This window comes from Dendropsophus ebraccatus, chromosome 15 (assembly GCF_027789765.1).
Source record: "Dendropsophus ebraccatus isolate aDenEbr1 chromosome 15, aDenEbr1.pat, whole genome shotgun sequence".
Lineage (NCBI taxonomy): Eukaryota > Metazoa > Chordata > Amphibia > Anura > Hylidae > Dendropsophus > Dendropsophus ebraccatus.
Window position 1 is genome coordinate 30,044,931 of NC_091468.1, and position 25,995 is coordinate 30,070,925.

The 25,995-nt window shown below is 42.4% G+C and overlaps 1 protein-coding gene across 2 annotated transcripts in view; it reads right to left on the bottom strand.

Annotated features, from left to right (window-relative positions):
• Positions 1 to 25,995, bottom strand: part of ARID4B (AT-rich interaction domain 4B) — a 123,679-nt gene that overhangs the window by 37,085 nt on the left and 60,599 nt on the right. For both annotated transcript variants that reach the window (XR_011360335.1, XM_069955555.1), the window contains exons 7-16: positions 20,170 to 20,261; positions 17,270 to 17,408; positions 14,506 to 14,585; positions 14,356 to 14,429; positions 9,124 to 9,266; positions 6,549 to 6,621; positions 5,301 to 5,395; positions 4,919 to 5,016; positions 1,757 to 1,976; positions 97 to 242 (exon numbers count right to left, since the gene is read on the bottom strand). Coding sequence is in view for 1 of the 2 variants with exons in the window: in XM_069955555.1 (XP_069811656.1) it covers positions 97 to 242; positions 1,757 to 1,976; positions 4,919 to 5,016; positions 5,301 to 5,395; positions 6,549 to 6,621; positions 9,124 to 9,266; positions 14,356 to 14,429; positions 14,506 to 14,585; positions 17,270 to 17,408; positions 20,170 to 20,261 (1,160 nt within the window). In the remaining variant the exon portion in view is untranslated. The remainder of the gene's footprint in view (positions 1 to 96; positions 243 to 1,756; positions 1,977 to 4,918; positions 5,017 to 5,300; positions 5,396 to 6,548; positions 6,622 to 9,123; positions 9,267 to 14,355; positions 14,430 to 14,505; positions 14,586 to 17,269; positions 17,409 to 20,169; positions 20,262 to 25,995) is intronic.

Below are 25,995 nucleotides of genomic sequence, written 5' to 3' on the forward strand. Positions count from 1 at the left end.
GCTTAATTTTGCACATAATACTTTATCAATGCATCATCAGGATAAAACTAGATCGGATTATCTTAATGATGGAATTTTTTGAAAGGAACACCTTACTCTTCTTTTTTCTCAACACCACAATAGTCTTGCTCTTGATGGATATTAACACCTTCTGGTACACTGATTTGTTCATTTGTTGCAATGCATTCATGTTTCTCTTTTAAATCTCTCTCACTCTGACATGGATCATCTGGGTCTTTGACCTATTGCAAAAAATAAAATAAGTGAAAAAGAAAGCAATCAACCAACTGCACCGAGAATACGCGGGGTTGGGGGGTTGGCGTTTGATCGCTCATCCCGCTCACCACATCCTGTCACTCTCCAGTTTTCCCTGAATAGGCTGTGACAGCTGTGAGCCTGCAGGCTGCCCTCTCTCCCTATTCAATTGGATCATTAATCACTGATACAAGTGAATAGCTGAGTGGCAGGAGAGGGGAGCCCTATGCTGCCTGTCATGTCACTTCCTGTGTAATGCCAGTAGAGTGGTGATTAGCTCCGCCCACATTACACAGGATGCAGACCTCACCAGAAGAGGCCACAGCACCGGAACACAGCAGGAGCCTGGACAGGGGAGATCACCATCATGCCCTGTTGATGGGAATGGTAGTTTTGCAGACTGTGGCTTTCCAAGTTCCAAAACTACAACCCTCATCATGCCATGTGGCTCTCCAGGTTGTAGAACTACAACCTCCATCATGTCTTGCTGACTGTTCATGTTGGGGGTTCTAGTTTTGCAGCCTGTGGCTCTCCCAGTTCCAGAACTCCAACCTCCAGCATGGACTGTCATCAGGGCATGATGGAAGTTGTAGCTGTGCAACCTCTAGTTCTCCAGGAGTTCAAGAGCTACAACCCCCATCATGTCCAGTTGACAGTCTACGATGGGAATTGTAGTTTTACAGCCTGTCGCTCTTCAGGTTCCAGAACTACAACCCCAGTGCGGACTGTCAACAGGGCATGATGGGAGTTTTGTATCCTGTGGTTCTCCTGTGTGTTTATTCTTTATCTAATTGGTGGGAGCAATCAGAAATTTTGCACCAGGGTCTAAGCAGCTTTAGCTTCGCTTCTGATTATAACATGGGAGCTGTTTATGCAGCAACAATGAAAAATTAAGATAAGCCAGAACAATAAAGTCATTTAATGTAAAACATAGCAGTCACATGGAACAAGGCAAGCACTGCAAATAAGAATAACTTCAATTGAAGAAAAAAAAAAAAAAAGGCCCAATAAAAGAGAAAGAAGAAACAGATAGCTGGTGAAGAATAAAATTGTACGTTATGCTTATTGTCAATATTATCTGCATGTGTCATTCACAAAGGGCAGCCATTGCTGATATGTAACAACTAGGGCATTTTAGAAAAAATTCTAATTTTTAAGGTTTCCCTTGAGCAACACAACATGGAAAAGGCATGAAATAATCATTTGTATACTGAGATCTCAGAGGACACATGGATATGATGGTTCCCTACAGCTGGACATGGGTCAGACACCATTTAACATAAAACTTCAAAAATCTCGAAAACAGAGCAAAATGTATAAAAAAAACTTCCTTACATTTTTTTAATGATCACCTTCTGCTATTTGGAATATGTTCCCAAAATTCTTGTTGTGGGGAACAAATAATAAAAATGAAGCCACAAACCATTTCCATTACTCTGGCCCCCTAAACGTTGCACTAAATGATTCGTAGAATAAAACAGGTTAAGGTTGTAACACTTACAAGTTCTTCCTCTTCGGATTGCACTTTGTCGGTATTAATGCAGACATCATTCTTTTCACAAGGCTCTTCTCTGACATTTTCCACAATTTTGGCTTCCTGTTTCAGTGGAACGTTGCTTTCCGTGACATTGTCTTTATTTGCTTTTGCAACTTTTGTTGGCAGGTCCATATGGAAAGAAATATTGGTCGAAGTACAGTACTCTTCAAAACCATACAGATATCTGAAAAACAAATCAGGATGCATATAACTGATGGGGCTTGGCTTCATTACAAAACCCTTCTTTATTAGACATTTTACAACAGGGAAATTTCCTAGGAAGTACCCTAAAAGAGCAAAGAGCAAATACAACGAGCATTGCTTGCTCTGAAAAATCCAACAGAACCATGCAGAGCAAAGTGTTGGATAATGACCAATTACAAGCAACTCTTCATCTTTAGCCCCTTTTCCACGGGCCGACTGAGAGGAACAAACAAGAGCTATTAGCGCTTGTTTGCTCCTCGTTCCCTGCTCTCTGCCGCTGCTGCTCCACGCGGCAGCAGTGAGCGGGTGAGTCTAGGGGGCCGCGGGGAGGTGCGGGGGGCTGCCCAGTTAATCGCTAGAGCGTCCAGGCAGCCCATAGCATACAGCAGCAGATTGTTGCTGTATGAGTCGTTTGTCTTTCAACATGTTTGAAAGACAAACAATGCAAAGATCAGCCGACATGAAAAAAAAAAAAGTTCTATTTCACTACGCAAATATTTTTTTCCTGGTTTCGCAGCATATTTTATGGAAAAATTAAGTCGCCATTGCAAAATACAATTAGAGGCTCAAAAATAAGGGGTCATGTGGGTCTGTAGTTGAAAGAAAGGAAGTGCTATGGCCTTTTAAACATGGGGAGGATAAAAATGAAAGCGCAAAAAAGAAAATTAGCCCAAACCTGAAGGGGTTGAATTTGACCCAAAAATCGCAAACCTCGCAAAACGAATTTTCGTCTGCTTTGCTCATCTCTATTGAGGATGAAAGTAAGAAAATCCTTATTATCTGAATTTCATGCATTATTCTAAGATGCTGTTAATTTCCCTTTAATGCTTTAGTGATTGCCAATACGCCTTATTATGGCAGAGTCAAAATAAATTCATGCAAGCTGCTGCTCCCTCTGTACCTACCCACAACCATAGTTTAAGGGCCCTATTCCACCGGCCGATTATCGTTCGCATAATCGTTATCGATTAACTATCTCAAACGACCGCTATTGCGAAAGACCTGAAAACGTTCACTCATTTTCATGGAACGATAATCGTTACTTATGATCGTATTTGCGATAGTTTTTTCTTCGCTATTGTGTTCGTATCTACTGTGAACGACCGACCGACGTCTTATTCAATGCGAACGTTTTGCGAATGAGCAAGGATAAAAATAGGTCCAGGTCTTATAAAGCGATTAACGATTTCTCGTTCGGTCGTCAATCGTTAACTTCCTTTTTAACCGAAAGATTATCGTTTATATTCAAACGATTTAACGATAATCTGAACGATAATCGTCCGGTGAAATAGGGCTGCAGTCAAATCATGACCACAGCATGGAATGGATTACACAATCTCAGCTTGCTGATCGATATTCATTAAAGCTGAGGGCCCTCTGAAGGACCCCAGGCCGGCCATGTAGATGCCTGTATACAGATATGCCAGAGGCATGGCTGTGTATATTGTTATACTGCTAACGGGCACAATGTAGTGCAGTGTATTGTACCAGCGATCAGGATAATGCTGATGAAGGTGGAACTAGTGCTAAGTAATAAATAAATAAAAATAAGAAAAAAAAAAATTTATAAAAACTCCCCTAACCCTACCCCCAAATAATAAAATGGCCTTTATCCCAAATACAAAATGAACTGTAACAAAAAACAAAAGCAAAACACTATATGTTTGTTATCCCACGCCCGTAATAACCCAAGCTATAAAATTATACCATTATTTATAAAGCACAGTGAATGCATTAGTATTACTTTATTTTGTCAATCCGCTTCGGAAAAAATGTCAAAAAAGGAGATCAAAGAGTCTTATATAAATAAAAACTATACATTTTCCCACAAAAAAAAAAAGACACTTCATCATGAGAAAGATAAGAAAGCTATGGATCTTGGAATGTAGTTTTTTTTATGAAAATTGTTTCTGTTGTGCTAAATTTAATTTATTACTGAAAAACATTTTTCCAAACTAAGAAAGTTGCTTGGTAACTAATGCCCAAAATAGGTTCATCACTACAGAGTTAAAGGGATTTCCTGGGAGTTTAAAAAATTACTATAACAGCAAGAGATTGTTGGCAGAAAAAGCCCCCCCTCCTCCATCTAGTCTGCCCTTTTAGTAATTGCTTTCTTATTATCTTAGGATATATATATGTTTATCCCAGGCAGGATAACATATCTAGATTTAACTACTACTGGAAGTTTGTTCCAAGCATCTACTACTCTTTCAGTAATATTTTCACATGTTGCTTCTTTCCTATGACTTGTCCTCTTGTTCCAATGTTCAGTTTCTTCCCTCTTGAACATTATTTGGTCCTTTAACCAGGGCTGTGGAGTCTGAGCTAGTTTTGGCTAGTCTGAAAAAATGTACTGACTTCAACTCCAGCTTGAAAAAAATCTTTAAAAATTTTATAATTGAGTTTTCATATGAATTTTATGAATGTTACTTATCCCCTCGGTCCCCATCAGCCAATCAGTGCACTGCAGCACTGATTGGCTGATGGGGACTGACGGGAGCCAGGAGCCTCACATGCAGCCGCAGCGCCGAGCAGGTAATGTATGCTCCGGGTTGGGGGCTGCGGGGATTAAAGGGGCCGGGTTACAGCAGAATGAAAATTCCACTGCGGATATGTAACCCCATAGAACTTCACACTACCAGGATCCGCAGCGGATTTCGCTGCAAACTCGCAGCATGAAATCCGCTGCGAATCCGGTACGTGTGAAGCTACCCTTAAGTTGGAACAGTAAGTGCTTAGTACTTCTACTTCGTTAAGCTAATCTAATGTAAATGTTTGTTTTCCTTCTTTTTATAGTAATGAAGCTTTAGACCCGGTTTCCAAGTAATTCTAATTTACAGTTCTGTTTTCTCTCTATCAACAAATGAAAAGAATAAATCTGCATACACACAGGGATGACTAGTCACTGCGGAACACACTTACTTTTTGTAAGCACATTTAACATTATAGCCAGCAGCTGAATTTAGAACAGGAATCCCAAGGTCTTGATAAACTTGTTTCCAAACTGCTCCACTTTCAATCTATGAATACAAAACAGAATAATCAAAGGCATAGCAAAAGTGTGAATAATGGTGCGTTTACACAGAGAGATTTATCTGACAGATTTTTGAAGCCAAGGCAGGAATGAATTTTTAAAAATGACCTGTTCCCTTTTTATAGTCTGTTCCTGGCTTTGGCTTAAAAAAATCTGTCAGATAAATCTACCTGTGTAAATGCACCATAAGACTGAATCAACTAAACATAGACAATAATGAAAGACAAAGTTAGGCACAAGAAAGCAAAAATCAAAACGGTAAATACTTACGTTACTAAATCCTCCGAGTTTATGTACAAGACGGAAAAGTTTAAAAAGATTCAAGTTTCGGTACCCCAGTACAGGTCTCTTGTTGATGGGTGTTCCTGGAAAAAGTTGAAGAACATTTAAGAATCACAAGCATAAATGCTCTTTAACTTTTATTTTATTTTACTGCTTTTAATAAATTAAAACTGAAAAAAAAAACATAGAACACTTCTATATTTTGGTGTATTTGAGAAGGCATTTTTGCCCCATGATCTGTACTTTCTATTGATATCTTACTTGTGTATATATAGGACTCTGATCACTTTTTATTTAATTATTTCTGGATGACATGTGACCAAAAATCTGGAATTTTGAACTTTTTTTTTTAAAACTTACACTGTTTACCAGTATACAGGTATATCTCTCTTAATTTGAGAAAATGGTCCCTATACCCCAAAACGCATTGTTGCTAAAGACAAATAAATGTACTTTTATTAGTACCTGCCTTGGATACTTCTCATTCCCATCGCTGTGAAGAGTCTACAGAAGTTTCACACTTACCAATTGAACTAAGGTAAGTGGACACTGCAAACTACCTGCCTCCTCTGTTGGGACCCAGTAACTCTGGACCCCCGCAACCTTGGAACCTACGGCTACTCCGGCCCACCTCACTTTCTCCACTGATAGCGTTTGTAGATGTTGTGCCCTTAGTACAACATCATAAGGTGAGCGATTTCAGGGAGTTTACTATCACCCAATTCTCTCAGATTTCACCCTATGCTGCCGTGCACAATTCTGTTCAATTTTCACCGTTTGTGTTAACTTAATAGTTCGGGCAATTCCACACATGACGATAGCAGATATGTTTATTTTTTATTTATAAAATAGGAAAAGGGGGGAGATTTAAACTTTATTATGAGATGGGATTTTTTATTAAAAAAACTTAAAATAAAACAACTAAATAGTAGTCTTTCTAGGGGACTCCTAAGAGCAATACTATGATTTCTCATAGGGAACAATGCAACACCTGTGCATTGCATTGATCTATGTAATCAGTGCTAAATTACTAAGGGCTGCTGAAGGCAGCCACTAACGATCACCGTGCCAGGAAGAGCACCATTACTTCACTGAGGCCCGGGCCAGGAAGTATTACAGATCGGCCTCCCATGATCGCATTAGACACTAGACTACTATGGAAGCCTTTTTAATGTAATTTAATAGCAACTGTCCCAGTCTCCTGTTCAAAAAACAAAGCCTGAATAGTACTCTTACCTCTGTCTTCCATAAACTTGTAAAGTTGTTGCAAAAAGTTTTCATTTTCATCAGGAAACGGTTCCACTTCATCCTATCACAAAAAATGAAACATAATTATATTTAGAAGTAAACAGAAGAAATTCTTCACTAGTCACAATGAAAACATCTATGTGAATATGCACATAACTACATATGAGCAATGACCGTACAAGGTATAATACATGACTATAAATATTATTATATTATCACTACAGTTGCCCAGTGAAATTGGCGGATTTACTGACACTAAATATTTCCTATATGTATGTTATTTCCTACTGATCAGCAACAACATATTACACAGCATGTGTGGACTATCATAAACAATGATTTGTAAGGAATTTATTGATGAGTGATGACTACTTTATATGAGAATGAGTGGTCCTTATTACTCAACACTTGCAGATATGATTAATTCTAGAGCCAAATTTTTAGCTTAAAGGGAACCAATCACTGGAAAAAAGCATATAGAGTTTTTGAAATGTGCTGTTAGAGCACACAGCACACTTGCCACACGTGTTTACATAGCCTCCCGTGCCTTCCCCGTGTAAGCCGCAAAGTAACTTTATAAAACTGGCGCCCTGTATGCTAATTACCTGAGGTAGTCACCTGGGCGGTGTTCGGCTAGCAGGTAGTCACGGTCCCCTGGGCGTTCTTCCGCTGTAATCACGCCCCTCTGGGCGTGATTCAAATGTCAGAGTGGCTGTGGCGTCACTCGGGAGCGCGCCGTGCCCAACGTCGGCGCGCTTACGTACTGATGCCAGACGACGCCGCACATGCGCAGTGCAGCCGCTTCCATTCCGGTTGGACTGCGCCTGTGCAGAATAGCCTCGAACTCCGGCTAACGGGCTATTCGAGGCTATTCTGCAAAGGCGCAGTACCACCGGAATGGAAGCGGCTGCACTGCGCATGTGCGGCATCAGAATGTCACAGCTACTCGGCCATTTGAATCACGCCCAGAGGGGCGTGATTACAGCGGTAGCACGCCCAGGGGACCGTGACTACCTGCTAGCCGAACACCGCCCAGGTGACTACCTCAGGTAATTAGCATACAGGGCGCCAGTTTTATAAAGTTATTTTGCAGCTTACACGGGGAAGGCACGGAGGCTATGGAAACACGTGTGGCAAGTGTGCTGTGTGCTCTAACAGCACATTTCAAAAGCTCTATATGAGTTTTTCCGGTGATTGGTTCCCTTTAAAGGAAAACTAACAGCAGGTTAGAAGACTCTTTAGTCAATATGTAAATTTTGTGGTTTGGTGCACTGGGGGTTGGGACTACAGCCCTCCACCAGCCCGCCCCTCCTGACAAATATTAAGATGACACTCTATCCATTCATCACAGAAAAACACTGGATAAATATTCATAAGGAGGCATTTCCAGATCAGTGCAACAAACCACCTAATTTACATATGGTTTAAAGTGAAGATTTGGCAAAAGCAGCACTGAGAATATAGTCGTCTAGTTATAGTCACCTAACCTGCTGTTACTTTCCCTTACTCTTTCAAACACACAGGGTTTAGATAAAACAACTAGAACACTCCAATTTTTACAGTCCCACCTGCCATTACCATTAACACCACCTTTTTTCTTAGGCTGGGTTCACACTGCGTTTTTGAAATCCGTTTTTTGAAAAAAACGGATTGCAAAAACGGATGCATTTGTGTGCATCCGTTTTGATCCGTTTTTCCATTGACTTCCATTATAAAAAAAAAAAAAACGATCAAAACGTATGCTAGGCAGTGTGAAGCCTTAGTCACATGGCTTAGATCACTTTTTTTTTCATGAAACCAACATACACTGGGTGTGTGGATAGCTCAACAGTAACTGATCAGCGAGGTGCTGACACCCCAAACCCACATCAATCTGCTGTTCGGTGTTGCACTACCCACTGAACAGAGTTTGTCTTCTTTCATTGTGTAGTGGTGGCGATGTGTAACTTGGCTAAGCTCCTATTCACCTGAATGGGGCCTGAGCTGTAGTTGCACATCACTACTACTGTGCAGTGATTGTATGCCCTGTGAGTTTTGTAATTTACTTCTATCTTAAAATTTCCAGTCTTCCAGTACTTAGCTGCTGTATATCCTGCAGGAAGTGGTGGATTCTTTCCACAATGAGGGTGGGTTCACACTACGGAACAGGGACGGATAATCCACTGCGGATTTTGTCGCTCGCCCCAACTCGCGCACATCTCCACCCATGCCACAGACTCCATTCTATAGTCGGGCGAATTCCACTGTCCGCCAAAAGAATTGACTTCTTCTGAATTCTTTTTTGGACAGCGGAATCTTTCTGACCATAGAAGGGAGCCTATGGCACGGGCAGAGATGCGCGCGGGCGTGAGCGACAGAATCCACAGCGACATTATCCGCCCCTGTCCCACAGTGTGAACCCACCCTGACACAGCGCTCTCTGCTGCCGCATCGGTCCATGTCAGGAACTGTCCAGACAAGTAGCAAATTCCCACAGAAAACCTCTCCTAAGGGGCCAAGTCTGCACATGAGCAAAGACAAGATGCAAAATCTACAAGAAAACAGCAAAAATGGTCACACTTGCCTCTTCTTCACTACTGTTGTCATCTTGATCGTCTTTGGTCTCCTCATCCTCTGTTTCACTACCTGAGCTTTCATCTTTCACTTCAGCCTTCCAGGTAGTGGGGATAGTTTTATTTCCTATGAATTCCATGGCATAGTCTAGAGCTTAAGAACATAAACAGCGTTTGACATATTTCACATAATTCCATATCCCCTTTGTATAACAGGAAAGGTTAAACATGGATGAACATTGATGAACTGACGCAAACAGCTGAGGACCAGGAAAATGGTTGATCCTCTGCTGGTCGTGTTTAGCGCAGGCTTCACAATGTATCATTATTGGCTGCACATCTTCCTCAGTAAACAGGGGATGTGAGACCTATAGGATATACTGTACATATAGAATATACATATATTTGTGCTGTCACACAGCAGTACGTAATTACCTAGTGTACTGCTTGTGATCCGGCATCTGGCTTTTCAGTCCAGCCACTGCTGTATTCTCTGGACCCCGCTTCTTTAGAATCATTGACAGCTGGAGGAGGCAGGGCCTGAAGATGCAGCAGTGGCCAGAAGTCTGGGCAGCCATATGCTGGATCATAAGAAGCGCAGATGGTAAGTATACACACTGCTTGTGAACTGAAAACTGAAACAGCACAGATATATACATATCTAAGACTCATTGTGCATGTGAAACAACTTTCCAATCAAATTACAGTAACAGTAAACACTGGAAGTAAATTTAAGATGAATTTGCCAACATACACCACTGACCTACACTTTGCCAGTGTATGGGCATAAAATGGCTTCTCTCAACCACAATGCAACTTACCTCTCTGGCTCCTGCACTGCTACCGATATTATGCCGCTCTGGTCCTTGCGGTGGCACTCGGGTTCCAAAATGTGACGTAGCAGGCCTTCTAGCAAGCACAATATCAGTGGCAGAATTGAAGCCAGGAAGTTAAAAGCATGCAATTATTTTTTCTGTTCAACATTTCCCCGGACATACAACTAAAAAGTGTCTAGACATCACTAATGGGCCTATTTAGCCCAATAGGCCTTTTAACAGAGGTGTGGGAGTGCACTGGCATCGTGGAAGGTTGGCTGTGGACATTTCATCGTGACTACCCAGAGAAGAGAAAGCTCTGCTACTAATTATAGTTTAAAGTGAATGTACGATTAAGTGCATCGCTTTGTGTTTTTTACATGAACAGATTGGCACCGATGCAGGTTCCCACGATGGTCTGTTCCCGAGCATTGCCCGGCATCAAGCACTGGGGGTGGACCTGCCCCCCCCCAAGAGTGATGATCTCCCCTCACCTCTGTGACACAGCTCCATTGATTCTAATGGAGCCACATCACAGAAGTGAGGGGGTTTCATCATACTGGGGGTCGGCGGGCCTGCTCCCAGTGCTTCATGCCAGGCCGATGCTCGGTAATAGAACGGTGTCATGTGCGATTCAAAAAAAAGGAACACGGCACTGGCATCTCCACGGCGGTCTGTGCATGTAAAAAACACAAAGCTATGTACCTAGTGGTACATTCGCTTTTAGCCTTTAAATGTCGTGGTTAAAAGGGGTAGTGCGGCGGTAAAGAATTATTGACAGAATAACACACATTACAAAGTTATCCAACTTTGTAATGTATGTTATGTCTGTGAATGGCCCCCTTCCCCGTGTCCCACCACCCCCACCCGGGTACCCGACGTGCCGACTCGTCTCCGATCTTCAGTCTGCGATGTTGTCTTCGGAAGGCCGGCCCGAATCCCTCTTCAGTGTCATCGGCTGCTCAGCCGCGATTGTCTGAGCATAACTGTGCTCAGCCAATCGCGGCTGAGCATCTGATGACGCTGAAGAGGGGGCCGGCACTCAGGACGCTTGGAGGGATTTGGCCCGGCCGCACTACCCCTCTAGAGTCTCACTGTAGTTTTTGTGCAGAAATCAATAGCACAAGCGATTTTAAGAAGCTTTGTAATTGGGTTTATTAGGGCTATCTCCCCTGAAGTCAGCACTGACCTCTGAATACTGGCTTTCACAAAGCTCCCACTGTGTAATATTTTGTTCTCCGCTCTCTGCTGGCGACTAATCTCCCTCCTCTCCCCTCCCCTCTCCAAAGATTAGAAAGGGTCTGATGTAAAAAAGATGCAATTTCCTGATAATGAGCAGTGAATGAGAGAGAGGAGGGGGGAGGGGGCTGGGGAAAGTCTTTTTGAATGCAGATAATGGCATATTTGCCTAATAAACCCAATTACAAAGTTTATTAAAATCGCCTGTACTATTGATTTCTGCAAAAAAAAACTAACAAAAAAAACAAAAACAACAGTGACACTTTACATCACAGCATGTATAAAATCTAGATGGCAAAAAAAAAAAAAAAAATCTAGATGGCTCTCTAACCCTATCAACGGCAGCCCAGGGACACAATCACTGGGAGCCCATGGGTTTCTTTGGCAGCTTGGGGCCCTCTAATGCCCCGCCATGTGAGTGCCTTTGGCATTTTTGCATAGACTGCCTGTCAGTGTTATGCACTACAGTACCAGTGAAAATGTATTGTATGAGCGATCAAAAGATTGCTGGTGAAGGTGTAAGAGCACTAATTTAATTTGTAAAATTATGTTCTGTTTTTTAAGTGTTAAATAAAATATAACTAAATCCCCCATATAACCCCCAAATAACAAAATGACATATTCCTCAGTACCACTTCCACACACACAAAAATGTTAATAAATGTTAATCAATTAGTTGAACCCCAAAATAGCGTAACCTTTTTTTTTTTTTTTTGCAATAAGCCACTGAATCGAATAGCACAGCTGACTACGGTATTACATATAGTTTAAAGGGAACCAATCAGCCCAATCCGCTGAACCGCTGTATACAGCTCCTGCAGAAGCTGCGGTACGTACCGACCGCGGCTGCAGCAGGAGCTGTATAACCTAAAAAAAGCACTTTAATCCCCCTGGCACGTGACAGGCAGAGGCAGGGAGGTAGTCATCTGGGCGGCTCCCCACCCGTGTCTAGTCATGCACTCTTCCTGTCAGTGCGCTCCGAGGGATGATTGACAGGCAGAGAGGCCAGTAACGGATCTCTCTGCCTGTCATTCATCTTCTCCCCGCCTCTGCCTGTCACGCACCCAGGGGATTAAAGGGCTTTTTTTTCGGTTTATTTCAGTGTAATAAAGACAACAATCAGCTGATGAACACGAACATGGGCTGAATGTGTCTTTTGGTCCTGACCTAAAATCGGCTGCCAACAGCGCATCGGTACGTGTAACAGCGATGCACGGCCGGGGGACGTGGAGAGGTACCTATATACTTTATTATTTTACACTAAAGGCAAGGGCTGCATGGACATCGCTAAAAATATTTACATATATAGCCCTTGCTGCACCATAGTCGAGCCAAGTAATAGGCTCAGTAAACGTGTGCCGATCTAGCAGATCGACGCTAGTTTTCATTGGTGATCTGGCCGTGTAATATGGCCCTTAGTCTTATTGCCTACTATACCACTGGTAAAGACCATCCATAACTCATAATCATGACTATGTTTTTCATGTATATTATTCACTCCAACTTAAAGGAAATGTGTCACCAAACTTAATGTTTAAATAATGTTTTTATGTTAAACAATTTAGTTTTGGAGTTCGAGTTGACGTTTTTTCTAACATTTTATTTTTCTATCTATATTATAAAATAATCCTGAGATCTTGCAGTTTTCATTTTCACCACTGGGGTAAAACTAAGCGGAGACTTCCTATTGTGTCTTTAATGATAAGTGGGGGCAGCTGTAAAGTGATCTGTACAGCATTGCAGCGACAAATGACATCAGTACATACAGGAGACAATAGTAGCTCTCTGTGGAATGACCTCTTCACAGGTCACAGAACATACTCAGTAATGTTTTACATTCATCTTAAAGCGACTCTGTACCCACAATCTGACACCCCAACCTCTTGCACCATCTGATATTTGCTTTTAATCCAAGATCTGTCCTGGGTTCAGTTTGGCAGGTGATGAAGTTATTGTGCTAAAAAACTATTTTTAAACTTGCTGTAAGCCTACGACGCCTCTCCGTCCCTCCTCCCCACCCTCTTCACCATTTGGAACGCCCCTGGCCAGGATTTTTGCTAATGATCACTTGTCTAAACACTGCACATGTGGTGGATTGTTAAGGCACATAAGCAATGTTCAGCAGTTGTGGATTATAACAGGGGCGTTTCGGGCGGTAGCCCGGGGCCCTGAGCTTCTGGGGGGCCCATGACCACCCAAAAAGACTTATACTTTAAGTGGTGTACTGTCTCCTGGCTACACTTCCGCCATGATTTGCAAAAATCACAGGTTTTTTTATGGCAATTTTGCACAAATCAGGACATCATGACATTATCTGTCCTGTACTATGAACGCCAGGCTAGTGCTGCCATAGTTAAAGGGGGGGTGGGGGTGGGGCCAGGCTTGGTGAACAGCCCAGGGCCTATGGTAAAGTTAATCCGCCCCTGATGTTCAGACAAGTGATTAGAAAAAATCCTGGCCAGGGGCATTTCTAATGATGATGAGGGCGGTGAGGAGGAACAGAGGCGGTGCAGGCCTAGGGCACAGGTACTCAACGCCATGCCAATTTGACACAAGGCTACAAGTTTAAAGGTTGCTTTTTAGGACAATAACTGCATCACCTGCTGAACAGACAACAGGCCAGATATTGGATTAAAAGCAGCTATCTGAAGGTACAAGTGGTTTGGGGGGGGGGGGGCAGATTGTGAGTACAGAGTCGCTTTAAGGGAACAGACTTTGTCAATTGTCATCTATGTCCATGAGGCTTGCTGTAAAGCATATCACTAGTTGCTGTTAAAAACAGCTCAGGCAAGATGGCTGCCCCATAACAATGTACAAAAGAATAAATAAAAGAAAAAATCCCATTCCGAAAATAGAAACAGATTAGAATAAAAGAACATGTTTTTTTTGTATCTGACTCCTATTAATAAAAGAAAATCTAGGTGACACATTCCCTTTAATTGTTCTGACGATTTGACAGATTAAGCACCTTTGTCCATTAGATGTAACATAGTAGAATGGTTAGTAAGGCTGAAAAATGACCCTCTGCCATCCAGATCCACCTATTCGTTTGCAGTGTTGGACATGAACAGCAATAAACAGTAGTAATAGCATGCTTCAATTATTGCTGGAATCATACAACTTTATACCCATTTCACATCCTATATATAGATGCCATAGATATAAAGAACAAGTACAAGCTGCTCCTACCTGGCTTTAATATGCAGTCATTTTTAAAGGAAACATCACCAATGTCACGGATTTCAGTCTTTACAACAGAAAAGCTGTTAAATAAAAAGAAGTTATTAGATACTGAACACAGCCCATTGTCCCTGGCCGGAAAATAATAATTCCACTTACAATTTCCCATCCTTAAAAGAGCGCACTAATGTAAATTCCTTCTTAACAGCAATATCATCACGGCAGTCTGGTGAAACTACCTGTTAAGGAAAAACACATTGACACACCTGAGTTTCAGGAGAAGAAAATGTCATCTAAATGCAAGGAGACAAGACTAGCTACTAAATTATGACTTATGTATGGAGCACCAATGCTTTCATTCTCCCAGACATATAGTCATGGCTTCCATTCTTAACAGACATGACTACTGTCAAAGTTATGTATTTAAACAGATTTCAGTAAATTAGGGCATATCAGCAAAAACTAAGAAAGAAAACAAAAGACAAAAAAGTTACATTCTATTGTAACTTAAAGCAAACCTATCATTTAAACAAACACCTGACATATTATAGGCCACATGTGAGAAGTGTGTATCAGTGGAGACTAGGTGCTGAGAGCCCTGCCAATTGCTAGAATGAAGGGAAAGATGCGCTCTGCCTCTTCCTTGCTGCTCTAAATTTCTGTTAATAAGAGCGGTCTATGGTTGCAACCAGGGCTGTGGAGTTGGCAAGCTGCAGCGCCGATTCCAACTCCTGAATTTTATCAGGACTGACTCTGACTCCTGCTCCTTTATAAATGGTCGGTCATATACCAGGGAAGCTATTTATCACATTGGCTCAGCAGCTTTTCACTAATGTTCTACATGATCCTGGGGCGACTTCTGAGGGAATAAGCAGATTCTCCTGTGTGTGCAGTGGATGCAGCTAGTCTCCAGCCTCCATGTCCTGAACTACTCACAACTAGACTAGATGGAGCAGGTGGTCTTTTCCTGCTGACAATCTTCTATGTTTCTAACTAAATATTCACCATACTTAAAGAAACACTGCTAACAATGCCAGATACCTGTAATATAGAGGTCAGCCATAGTGATATAGAGGGGGTCACACATAGTTATATAGAGGGGTTACTGTGGGTGTGGGGGCACGCCATAGCACGCACACACACAGCCTGCTGCAGCCATAGCATGCACACACAGCCTGCTGCAGCCATAGCATACACACACAGCCTGCTGCAGCCATAGCATACACACACAGCCTGCTGCAGCCATAGCATGCACACACAGCCTCCTGCAGCCATAGCATACACACACACAGCCTGCTGCAGCCATAGCATACACACACACAGCCTCCTGTAGCCATAGCATTCACACACACACAGCCTGTTGCAGCCATAGCACACACACACACACACACACACAGAACCTGCTGCAGCCATAGCATACATACACACACACAGCCTGCTGCAGCCATAGCGCGCACACACACACACACACACACCCAACTGCAGCCATAGCGCACACACACACAGCCTGCTGCAGCCATAGCACACACTCACACACAGCCTGCTGCAGCCATAGCATATACACACACAGCTGAAGCCATAGAACACTGAAGAAAAACACCACATTGAGGACAGAGGTTACTGCTACACTACTTAGGTCTTCTCCTCCTCTATATTACACAGAATATCATTATATTACACTGCTGCTCATATACAGTCATCCAGCATCCAGGAAGTGAACAGCACAGATCTCCCCCCACACAATGGACTCCTCCAGCTCATAAACAAACTGCCAAATAGTGACTGACAACTTTTCCTCTACCATCCTTAACTAATAGGGCCAGTGTCCTATTAGAATGTTGCTCATAATATATATTGATGAGCAAAACTTATAAAATTCATATCAAAACTCAATTTTAAATTGTTCTAAGATTTTTTTAAAGCTAGAGTCGGAACATTTTTTCCAACTCCAACTCCGACTCCAGCCAAAACTAGCTCCGACTCAGACTCCACAACTCCACAGCCCTGGTTGTAACGGCAGTCTATATAACTTGCAGAAGATAAAAAATTGCTAGAAGTTCCTTGGCTTTTATTATAATTTTATCTACTGATACAGGATTTATAGAGCGGGAAGGGAGAGACAGAGCATCCGCCCCATTTGCTCTAGGTATCAGCGGGGGTCTCAGCAACCGGACGTAAAAAGTGTATATCAGTGGCATGTCAGAAGTTTGTTTAAATGATAGGTAAACTTAATGAACTGTGCTCAGATCAGATGTTTTTATAACATCTTATAGCCTAATGTGCCCCGACTCCACAAGTGCCTTTAATTTATTACTATGCTCCCTAGTTCATTAGATATAGAGGTTTTACTATTTAGTTAACTATTCGCTTTTTTAAATAAATTGTCCGATGGGGTGTGAACGCTAGGCTTTGTGATTAGGGGGCTGAGGGTTGTAAATAATGTTCAGGGGGTATGATTGTAAAGATCCCAGTCCCACCTCCGGAGCTTAGTATTAATACCAAATTTTGCTAAATTTACCATCTATCTGAAAATTAATTGAAAAGTACTGATTTAATATTTCGGGAACCTGCTGTTAGTTTCTCTTTAATGTTCTTTTTGCTGGGTAACAGTAAAAACTATGAACAACATGTACTCACCTGCCCTGCTCCTCAACGACTAGTGTTCTAACTGAGACCTGTCCTGGAAATGCAAAGCACTTCCAGGTCTTGGTCTCAAGACGAAAGTGTCTCCCAGTGACTATTGGCTACAACAGTGACAAAACTCAACCAGTGAGGTGGCCAAGAGATTATAAAGTCTAAAATATGCTAAAGTTTGAACCAATATTGTCTGACTTCTCTTCCTTTGTGTTGTAAAAGCTCTTACAGAAACTGACCTGGGGAGATTTTTATATACTTAAAGATACATATAAAAAAAAGCTCTTACCAACACTGGAACCCAAGTGCTTTTCTTTTTGTCTCCAACATTTAAGGAAACACAAACAACCTTCCCTAGTAACTCATCTCCAGCTTTGTCCTCTTCCTCATCGTCATCACTGGATGATGTGGATGACTCTTCCTCTGGACTAAAATATACAAAAATATGTAAATGCAAATGAAAGACACATAGACCATAAAGGGGGGTGGAGTGGGATCTCACTAAGACAACCCATTTTTTGTGCCCTATTAGGGCATATGAATGTCACAGAGTGCTATGTCCAGCTAGGTACACAATTTTTCAATCCAGCTGATGACCAAAGGAGGCGGCTGGCTAAACAGTGCGGGGGAGTCGAGGAGTGCCCTAGTGCTCCTAACAAGCTCATTTACATATTTATTTTTAAAGTTCTTGAAACCAGTGCGGTGCTGGAAAAAAAAAAGGTACACGGCTGCAGGGAGATGTCAGCAGGTTCATTTGCATGTACTCCAAATACAGTCCTGCTATTAACTGGTCCCAACTGTAACTGGCAATTCTATTTTCTAAATGATTCTCCCTTGCAGCCTGCCTATTATGTGTTTTCCTTCTTTCCATCTTTTGTGAGCTGCCCTCCAAGGTTCACCTTCCTTGTCAACTATCTGATTTGGTCACCAATCACCCCACCATTATTTCTAAAAATTAGAAAGCATAAAGTGTGCATATTACATATGCATGAGGGCTGTATACACAGTATATAGTTAGCAGTGTCCGTGCAGCCCTTATTGTTTACATATAAATTTTATGATTTTCTATTTACCTGTCCAGGCTCCCCCAACGGCCTGCAGCTTTTCTCCCACATTCTCTGCTCCCTTGCTCCAGCTCTTTAGTGACAGGCCGCTCAGCCAATCACTGACCGAGACAGGACAGTTCCGCAACCAGTGATTGGCGGAGCAGCCTGTCACTGAACAGCTGAGGCCAGAAGTGTCAGCGGCGGTTACAGGAAACAGAGAAGACAGGAACAAGGCAGTAGGACACCAGTGGAGTCTGGACAGGTAAGTATAAACTTTACATATAGTGATGCGCAGCCGGCGCCCAATGAATTTTAAACATGTTGAAAGACAACGACCAGATGTTATTCAGCTCCTCTGTGGAACATTGTCTGTATTACATGGAGCGATATATCGACCTGATAATCACTGTGTAATAGGGCCCTCATGCCCTGCTGGTTCTTAGGAATGGACTATCGCTGTGTGCGGAACCAGGCAGCGGTTCAAAAAAAGAACTGCACCAGCAGTCACCGGTCTGTAGGGACATAGCTAGGATTCATAGGGCCCCATAGCAGAAAACTGTACCCCCCCCCCTCCACACACACACACACACACACACACACACAAAGCAGTGCATATACATGTGCATATACATATTCATATATATATATAGCAGAGAGCCAATGGCTGCTTGCTCTGTTAGTCCACTGTATTTAAAGCGACTCTGTACCCACAATCTGATCCCCCCCAAACTGCTTGTATCTTCGGATAGCTGCTTTTAATCCAAGCTCTGTCCTGGGGTCCATTCGGCAGGTGATACAGTTATTGTCCTAAAAAACAACTTTTAAATTTGCAGCCCGTGCCAAACGGGAGTATCTGTGCTCTAACTTTGCACCACCCCTCCGTCCCTCCTCATCATTAGGAATGCTCCACGCAGATTGCCTCCTATTCCCCACCTGTGTCTGCCCGGCACATGGGCTGGATCGTTAAGGACCTGTGCAATGTTCAGCATGTAGAAAATGTTCCAGTAGCATTCCTAATGATGAAGAGGGTGGGGAGGTGGGGTTGAGGGACGGAGGGGTGGTTAAGTTAGGGCACAGATGGCTGCAAGTTTAAAAGTTGTTTTTTAGGACAATAACTGCATACCCTGCCTGACGGACCCAGGACAGATATTGGATTAAAAGCAGCTATCCAAAGGTACAAGTGGTTTGGGGGGGTTAGATTGTGGGTAGAGTCGCTTTAACTATAAGGACCCATTAGGTGCTGTTACGGTTAAGTACATAGGTGCAGGAGCAGACTACCTTCTGATTAACCCCTTATGTGCTAAAGTGTGTAAGTGATACAAAACTCACATGCTGCAGCACATAAAGGGTTAAAAGCAGAAGAAAAGGGGATGGCTAGTGCACTGTTAACCCCTGACTTCTGCAGGATCTCTGGAAAACAAAGGTCAGGGGTTATCAGAGCAGTGAAGCAGAGATCTCCTTCTCTTCTGCTTTCAACCCCCTTTTTTGTTGCAGCATATTAATTGACTTTGGGTCACACAGTAGTATATACGGGGTTTAGCAGAAGGACATAGGATGCTCTTATCTTCCCTGTGCATCCCTGGGCCCCCCTCCCCCACGAGCCCCATAGCAGCTGCCTACCCTGCCTCTATGGTAGCTATGCCACTGCCGGTCTGTTAAAAGCCTATAGCGATGTACCTGGTGGTACATTCGCTTTAATAACTTTTTTTTGCCTTCTGGAGACTGGACCTGGATTTCAGATAAGTATAGTTATTCTGCTTTAGTTAAATCTAAATTGCAAACTTCCTTCATATTACATCTACTGTCGATTTAGACTTTAAAAGTTATAATAACAGTGACAGTTTAAGTGATACATTCCCTATAAGTGCAAAGGTGCCTCTAGCCTTTAAGTTGCTCACACAGTATTTTGGTTCTTATTTTAGTACTTTAACCATACCAAAGAAAACTTATAATAAAATCACTCCTAAAAATCCTGATCAAAATGAGGACCAAAACACTGTGCGTAAACCAAACCTTACCATTCATATGTGACCAATTGGATCATAAAACAGTTTTAAAATGGATACAATAATGTATTGTGTAACCCAGAAAATTTTTTAATGAAATGGTTGTATAAATGTTATAATCCATAGGACACACTCACATGTGATTAGATCTTCTCCCCCGATTTGTTTTCTTTCCTATCACAGGAGTTCCAAAATGTTCTGGGTTGGTCAGAGGGAGTTGGTCTAGTGTCTGTAGAAGAAAAAAGACATGAACATCATCAATCACAAGCTAATACATCTTATACTATTATGGTGTTAAACTGTGACGAGTTACTCTGCTGAGGTTTGTCAACTTTTATAGCCAGTTCTACACACAGACATTTGTCATGCTGCAGCATGTTGCGACTAATGCACTGGTACATGGTCCCTTTAATGCTTTTTTGTTTTGTTTTTTTTTTTAACTTTTTTTCTTCCTATTGTTTATTGACAATGACATGAATATCTCATTAAAAGGAAACTAACTCTGACCTGTTGTTATATTTCTATAGGGTTGGGGGTGCAGAGACTGAACATAGTTTTCTTACCTTCATCCTCAGCACCATTTATTAATATGTAAAGAATGAGGTGGTTTGGTGCACTGGAGATGGTACCAAGTATTTATTCAGCGCTCTGCAGTGATGAGTGGCAGGAGTGATGTCATTATTTAGGAGGCGGCCATAGGCAGGTGGTAAGATCAGTGCACCAAACATATTACTATTCAGGATTTAACATAAATAGTGCTAACAAGCAAGAAAACTACCTTTATTGTCAGTGTCTCTGGCCATAGGGGAATATAATAACAGGTTAGTCTTCTAACCTGCCATTCGTGTATACATCTATGGATTATACCTGTTATGGAATAGTTATTTCATTTGTATCCCCAGCCTTAGAAATGTCACTGCTACATATACTCTGCTCCAAATTTAAAGTCAATCTGTCAGCTGTAATCTAAGGGTCCTATTTCACGGGCCGAGCAGGGCCCTATCAACGATGTAAACGAGCGTCGATCTGCTAGATCGGCGCTTGTTTACTGGGCCTATTCCACGGGCCGATGATCGTTGAGCGAGGGCTGCAGGGACCATAGCGATGCGCAGTGGGGTACCGATGATTTTAGGTCTGGCGCTAAGGGTATAAACCCACACACCATATATGCAGCGTATTTACTGCTGCGATACGCAGCAAACTCGCAGCAAAATCGCAGCAGATTAGATCTAAATAACTGAACACAGCATCAAATCTGTACCAACAAATCTGCTGCGTATTTGTTGCATATCTGCTGCATATACGGTGTGTGGGTTTATACCCTAAATAAACGATCATCCGCTCATCGTTTTCTCTACTCCACTGAGCAATAATCAGTCGAATGGGGCCGATTATCGCTCCCGTGGAATAGGCCCCTAAGTTCCAAACTGCTGACACTGTAAGATCAAGGAGACAGATGCTACCTCCTATATATCAAGCTGTGCTTCCAGAATGTAGAGAAACGCTTTTATTTTCTGGTATATAAAGAGTCAGCGAAGCATTCCCAAGCCCCTGAATAGCTGCAAGCTGTAATGTCTCCTCTCTCCTCCCTCACTGCGTAACTGACACCTAGAAGCGGAGTCCCAGTAGGGTATAGGGAGGGGGGGGGGGGGCTGTTACTGCTTGCTGTACTTCAGGAACTTGGGAAAGCCTCTCTGGCTCTTTGTACAAATCAAATTAATTAGTATTAGAATTTATCTAAAAGTTTAAGTACAATTGTTCACTGAAAGACCTTAAAGGGGTTATCCAGAGCTACAAAAACATGGCCACTTTCCCCCTACTGTTGTCTCCAGTTTGGGTGGGGTTTTGAAGCTCATTGAAGTAAATGGAGCTTAATTGCAAACCACACCTGAACTGGAGACAACAGTAGGGGAAAAGTGGCCATGTTTTTGTAGCGCTGGATAACCCCTTTAAAAGGAGAAGTCCGGCAAATTTTTTTATTAAAACATTGTATTGCCCCCCAAAAGTTATACAAATCCCCTATGTACACTTATTATGGGAAATGCTTATAAAGTGCTTTTTTCCCTGCACTTACTACTGCATCAAGGCTTCACTTCCTGGATAAAATGGTGAGGTCACCACCCGAATCCCAGAGCTGTCCAGGCTGTGGCTGCTGGAGAGGATGATGGCAGAGGGACACATGGCACTGGAGTGACACTGAGCATCCCTTTGCCATCATCCTCTCCAGCAGCCACAGCCCCCACAGCTCTGGGAGTCGTGCTGTGACATCACCTTTCTATCCAGGAAGTAAAGCCTTAAAGCAGTAGTAAGTGCAGGGAAAAAAGCACTTTATGTGCATTTTCCGTCATAAATGTATATTTGTATAACTTTTGGGGGGCAATACAATACTTTAATAAAAATTTTCGGTGGACTTCTCTTTTAATATTTCCTTTAAAAGTAAGAAATACGTATATTTGAAATAGTAGCAAAACCCCAATAGCAAGTAAATCCTGTTAGGACAAGGAGACACATGGTACCTTTTAAATATCTGTCTCTGCTTTCAGAACATAGAAAAATGCTTTTATTCTATAGTCATAGCAGCTGCCACAAATACAACTTTTAAGTCCCTATGTACTTGGGGGTGCCATTCACGTGTTTGGCGGCATACGTGCCACTGACTCGGCTGTTACTATTTTGCTTACCCATTTATGGTCATCTGTGGTGCTTTTGTCCCCTCAGAATTTCCTCAATGGGATTGAAATACATAGGGACTTACAAGTTGTATTTGTGGAAGCCACTGTATTTTTGCAGGGTAATTCAGGGTATAGGGGAAAGCTAGCATGGAGGAGTCGTCCTTCTTGGGGTGAGACGCATAGAGGATAGCGTAAGGCTGTAATAAAGCACGACAGCCATAAATTCCATTTTCATTTTCTACTCGTACAGTCATATGATTGAAAGCAATACCCGCCTCCCATACACACTATGAGCAAAATTCCTGGGAATACTGAATACCAGTAACACTGTGGAAACCAGCAGAACATTGCCGCACCAATCTCTTAAAGAGAACCAATCAAAAGGGTTGTGCAGACATGGCTCCCAGATGCATCCTACAGATCTAGGATGCAGCTCTTCTAGGGAAAAAATCGTTTCACTGCGAGTCCCGAAGCAGGGGCAGCAACTTGTCATCTGGGCGGAGAGCTCCCTGCAGGGATGATTGACAAGCAGAGAGGCAAGTTAGTGGCTACTGGGGACACCTACTACAAGGGCGGCCTTGGCGACTAGAGAGGCTATCTACAAGGGTGACCCTAGCTACTGGGGACACAACCTACAAGGGTGAGACACTGGCAACTGGGGACACTATCTACAAGGGTGACACTGGCTACTGGGGACACTACTTACAAAGGTGACCTTGGCTATTGGGGACATTTCCTACAAGGGTGACCTTGGCTACTGGGGACACTTCTAACAAGGGTGACCCTGGCTAACGAGGACACTGCCTAAAAGGATGACCCTAACTACTGGGGACACAATTTACAAGGGTGACTCTGACTACTGGGGACCAGGGCCATATTAATAGCGGCTGCTACCCTTGGCACTAAACCTGAAGACGCCCCACCTCACACCAGTTAGCATCATGAAGAAATGCGAGCGTGGTTTCAGCCACATGCATTTCTCTGCATGTAGAAACAATGACTGAATCACGGTTTTCATGGTTTTTAACTGCTTAAAACATACACAAATTTCACCACAGTATTGGTAAATTGGTAGGTAGTAGCTCCAGGCGTCACATTGAACACTGCCATACCAGACCTGACCAATTTCACCATACCCCGCCCCAAAAAGACACCAGATTTACTGGCAAGTCTAAACTAAAAACAACAAAAAAGTTGTTTCTTTCCCCTGCTCCCTGGTGCTGCTCTAGGCACCGGACCACAGGTGCCTAGTGGTAAATACGGCCCTGCTGGGGACACTACCTACAAGGGTGACCCTGGCTACTGAGGACACAACCTAGGGTGACTTATTGCCATTTGGGGCACTCTTTGTAGGGAAAAGAATGTAGGAAGCAGGAAGAGTGTGAAGCTGAAGATGTCCTGTACAGATAAATCATGGCTGGAATAAACCTTTTGGGCAAGGTGTATATAATATGTGTATACAGCTGCATTTAAAAAGCTAATTAGCGGTCCCGGCGATCGGACGGTGCCCCCTAACAGCCGCTGTCCTGGGCTGCAGATAGCATCCGGGATCACAGCTGTGATTTTTTTTCTTTTAAATCTGCTGGTGTCAGAAAGTTATACCGATTTGTAGTTTTTTAAATTTAAAAATCTCAAGCCTTACAGTACTTATCAGCTGCTTTATGTCCTGCAGGAAATGGTGGATTCTTTCCAGTCTGACACAGTGCTCTCTGTTGCCATCTTTTTCTAGGTCAGGAACTGTCCAGAGGAGAAGAGGTTTTCTATGAGAATTTGCTGCTGATCTGGACAGTTCCCTACATGGAAAGAGGTGGCAGCAGAGAGAACTGTTTCATACTGGAAAGAATACACCACATCCTGGGGGACACACAGCAGCTGATAAGTACTGGAAGACTGGAGATTTTTTTAATAGTAGTAAATTACATTACATTACTTAAACAAAAAAGTGTGCACTCCGTGGAGTTAGACACTCGTCGGCGCTGCACTGCAGAAAGGTAACTAATATGCTGCTGTCTAGATCTTGAGGATTCCGTATCCTCGATGTAAATTTACAAATCAAACCAAATTACCAGTATGATCAATAGCGCTATAGTACCAAGGAGATATAGTGTCTAAAAATAAGTATGACATAAAGTGAATAAATTCAGGTGGTTATACTAAAAGGCAGCTAATAGTCCCAGGTATATTTGATCAGCTGTTGCACAACACGCTCTGGAGTGATATACAGCTAGTTGGGGAATCCCGTAGTTCCTACCTGTTTTGTGCCGTAATGTAATGTTTTACATTACTTATCTAAATGACTGTCTGACACCAGCTGATTTGAAAGAAAAAAATTGTTGTAGTTCTCCTTTAAAGGTATAAAACTAAAAAGAATACAAATACTAGGGTTGCAACTAGATGAATAGGACCTCTATACCATGAGCAAGGCGTTAGGAAATGCAAGGAACTCATCCTATAAATTACATAACAGCACACATTTTATAGACAATACACGAACAGCCTAAAAAAACAAAACACTCATACAGAAGATTTTCGGAAACCAGTACGCAATAGGAAAATTTTAAGGTGATTTTCAAAGCCAGAAATGCATTTAAACAGCAGTCCCCAAGTCTTTCCTTTATATACATGTCCTCCGTTTACAATCTGGCCCCGGCTTTAGAAATTGCATCAAAACACCTAAACCTGGGAAAACATCTTCAGTTTCCAAATCGTTCTGCCCTAAGGGGACCAATTACTGTTATCATTCAGTCATTGAGTAACAGTGTGATACAGTGTTCAATTAGTACAGTACAAGGCTATGTTCACACTATGTAAAACTTCGGCCGTTGTTTTGAGGTTTATAACTTGGATGCAATATATACGAACTACGGTCGTACAATGCACACTACATATCAGACAAAGGCCGTTGTTTATAAGGCCCCGTGAAAAATGAACATGTCAATTATTTCTGGCCGGTAATGCTCCAACAACGGCTGTGGATTTAAATGCGGCCGCGAACGTAAAACTTATATCTGCCGAATTAAACTTAATTTTCATGTAAAAAAATTTCTGAGTGGTTTCTCGGGCTTGACACAGTATTTAAAGTAAATGACCTGTGTCAGCCCGCTTAGAAACATGCTAGGAAGCAAAATTAAACAATGGCCGTATTTTAACGACTAGCCCGTATGCTCGTATTTCTACAGCCATAGATTCAGGCGTACATGTCCGGCCGGGTGAAAACAATGGCCGTTAATTAACGCTGTGTGAACATAGCCCAAGGCTGTATTGCTAAATAGACAAGCTTACATCCATATG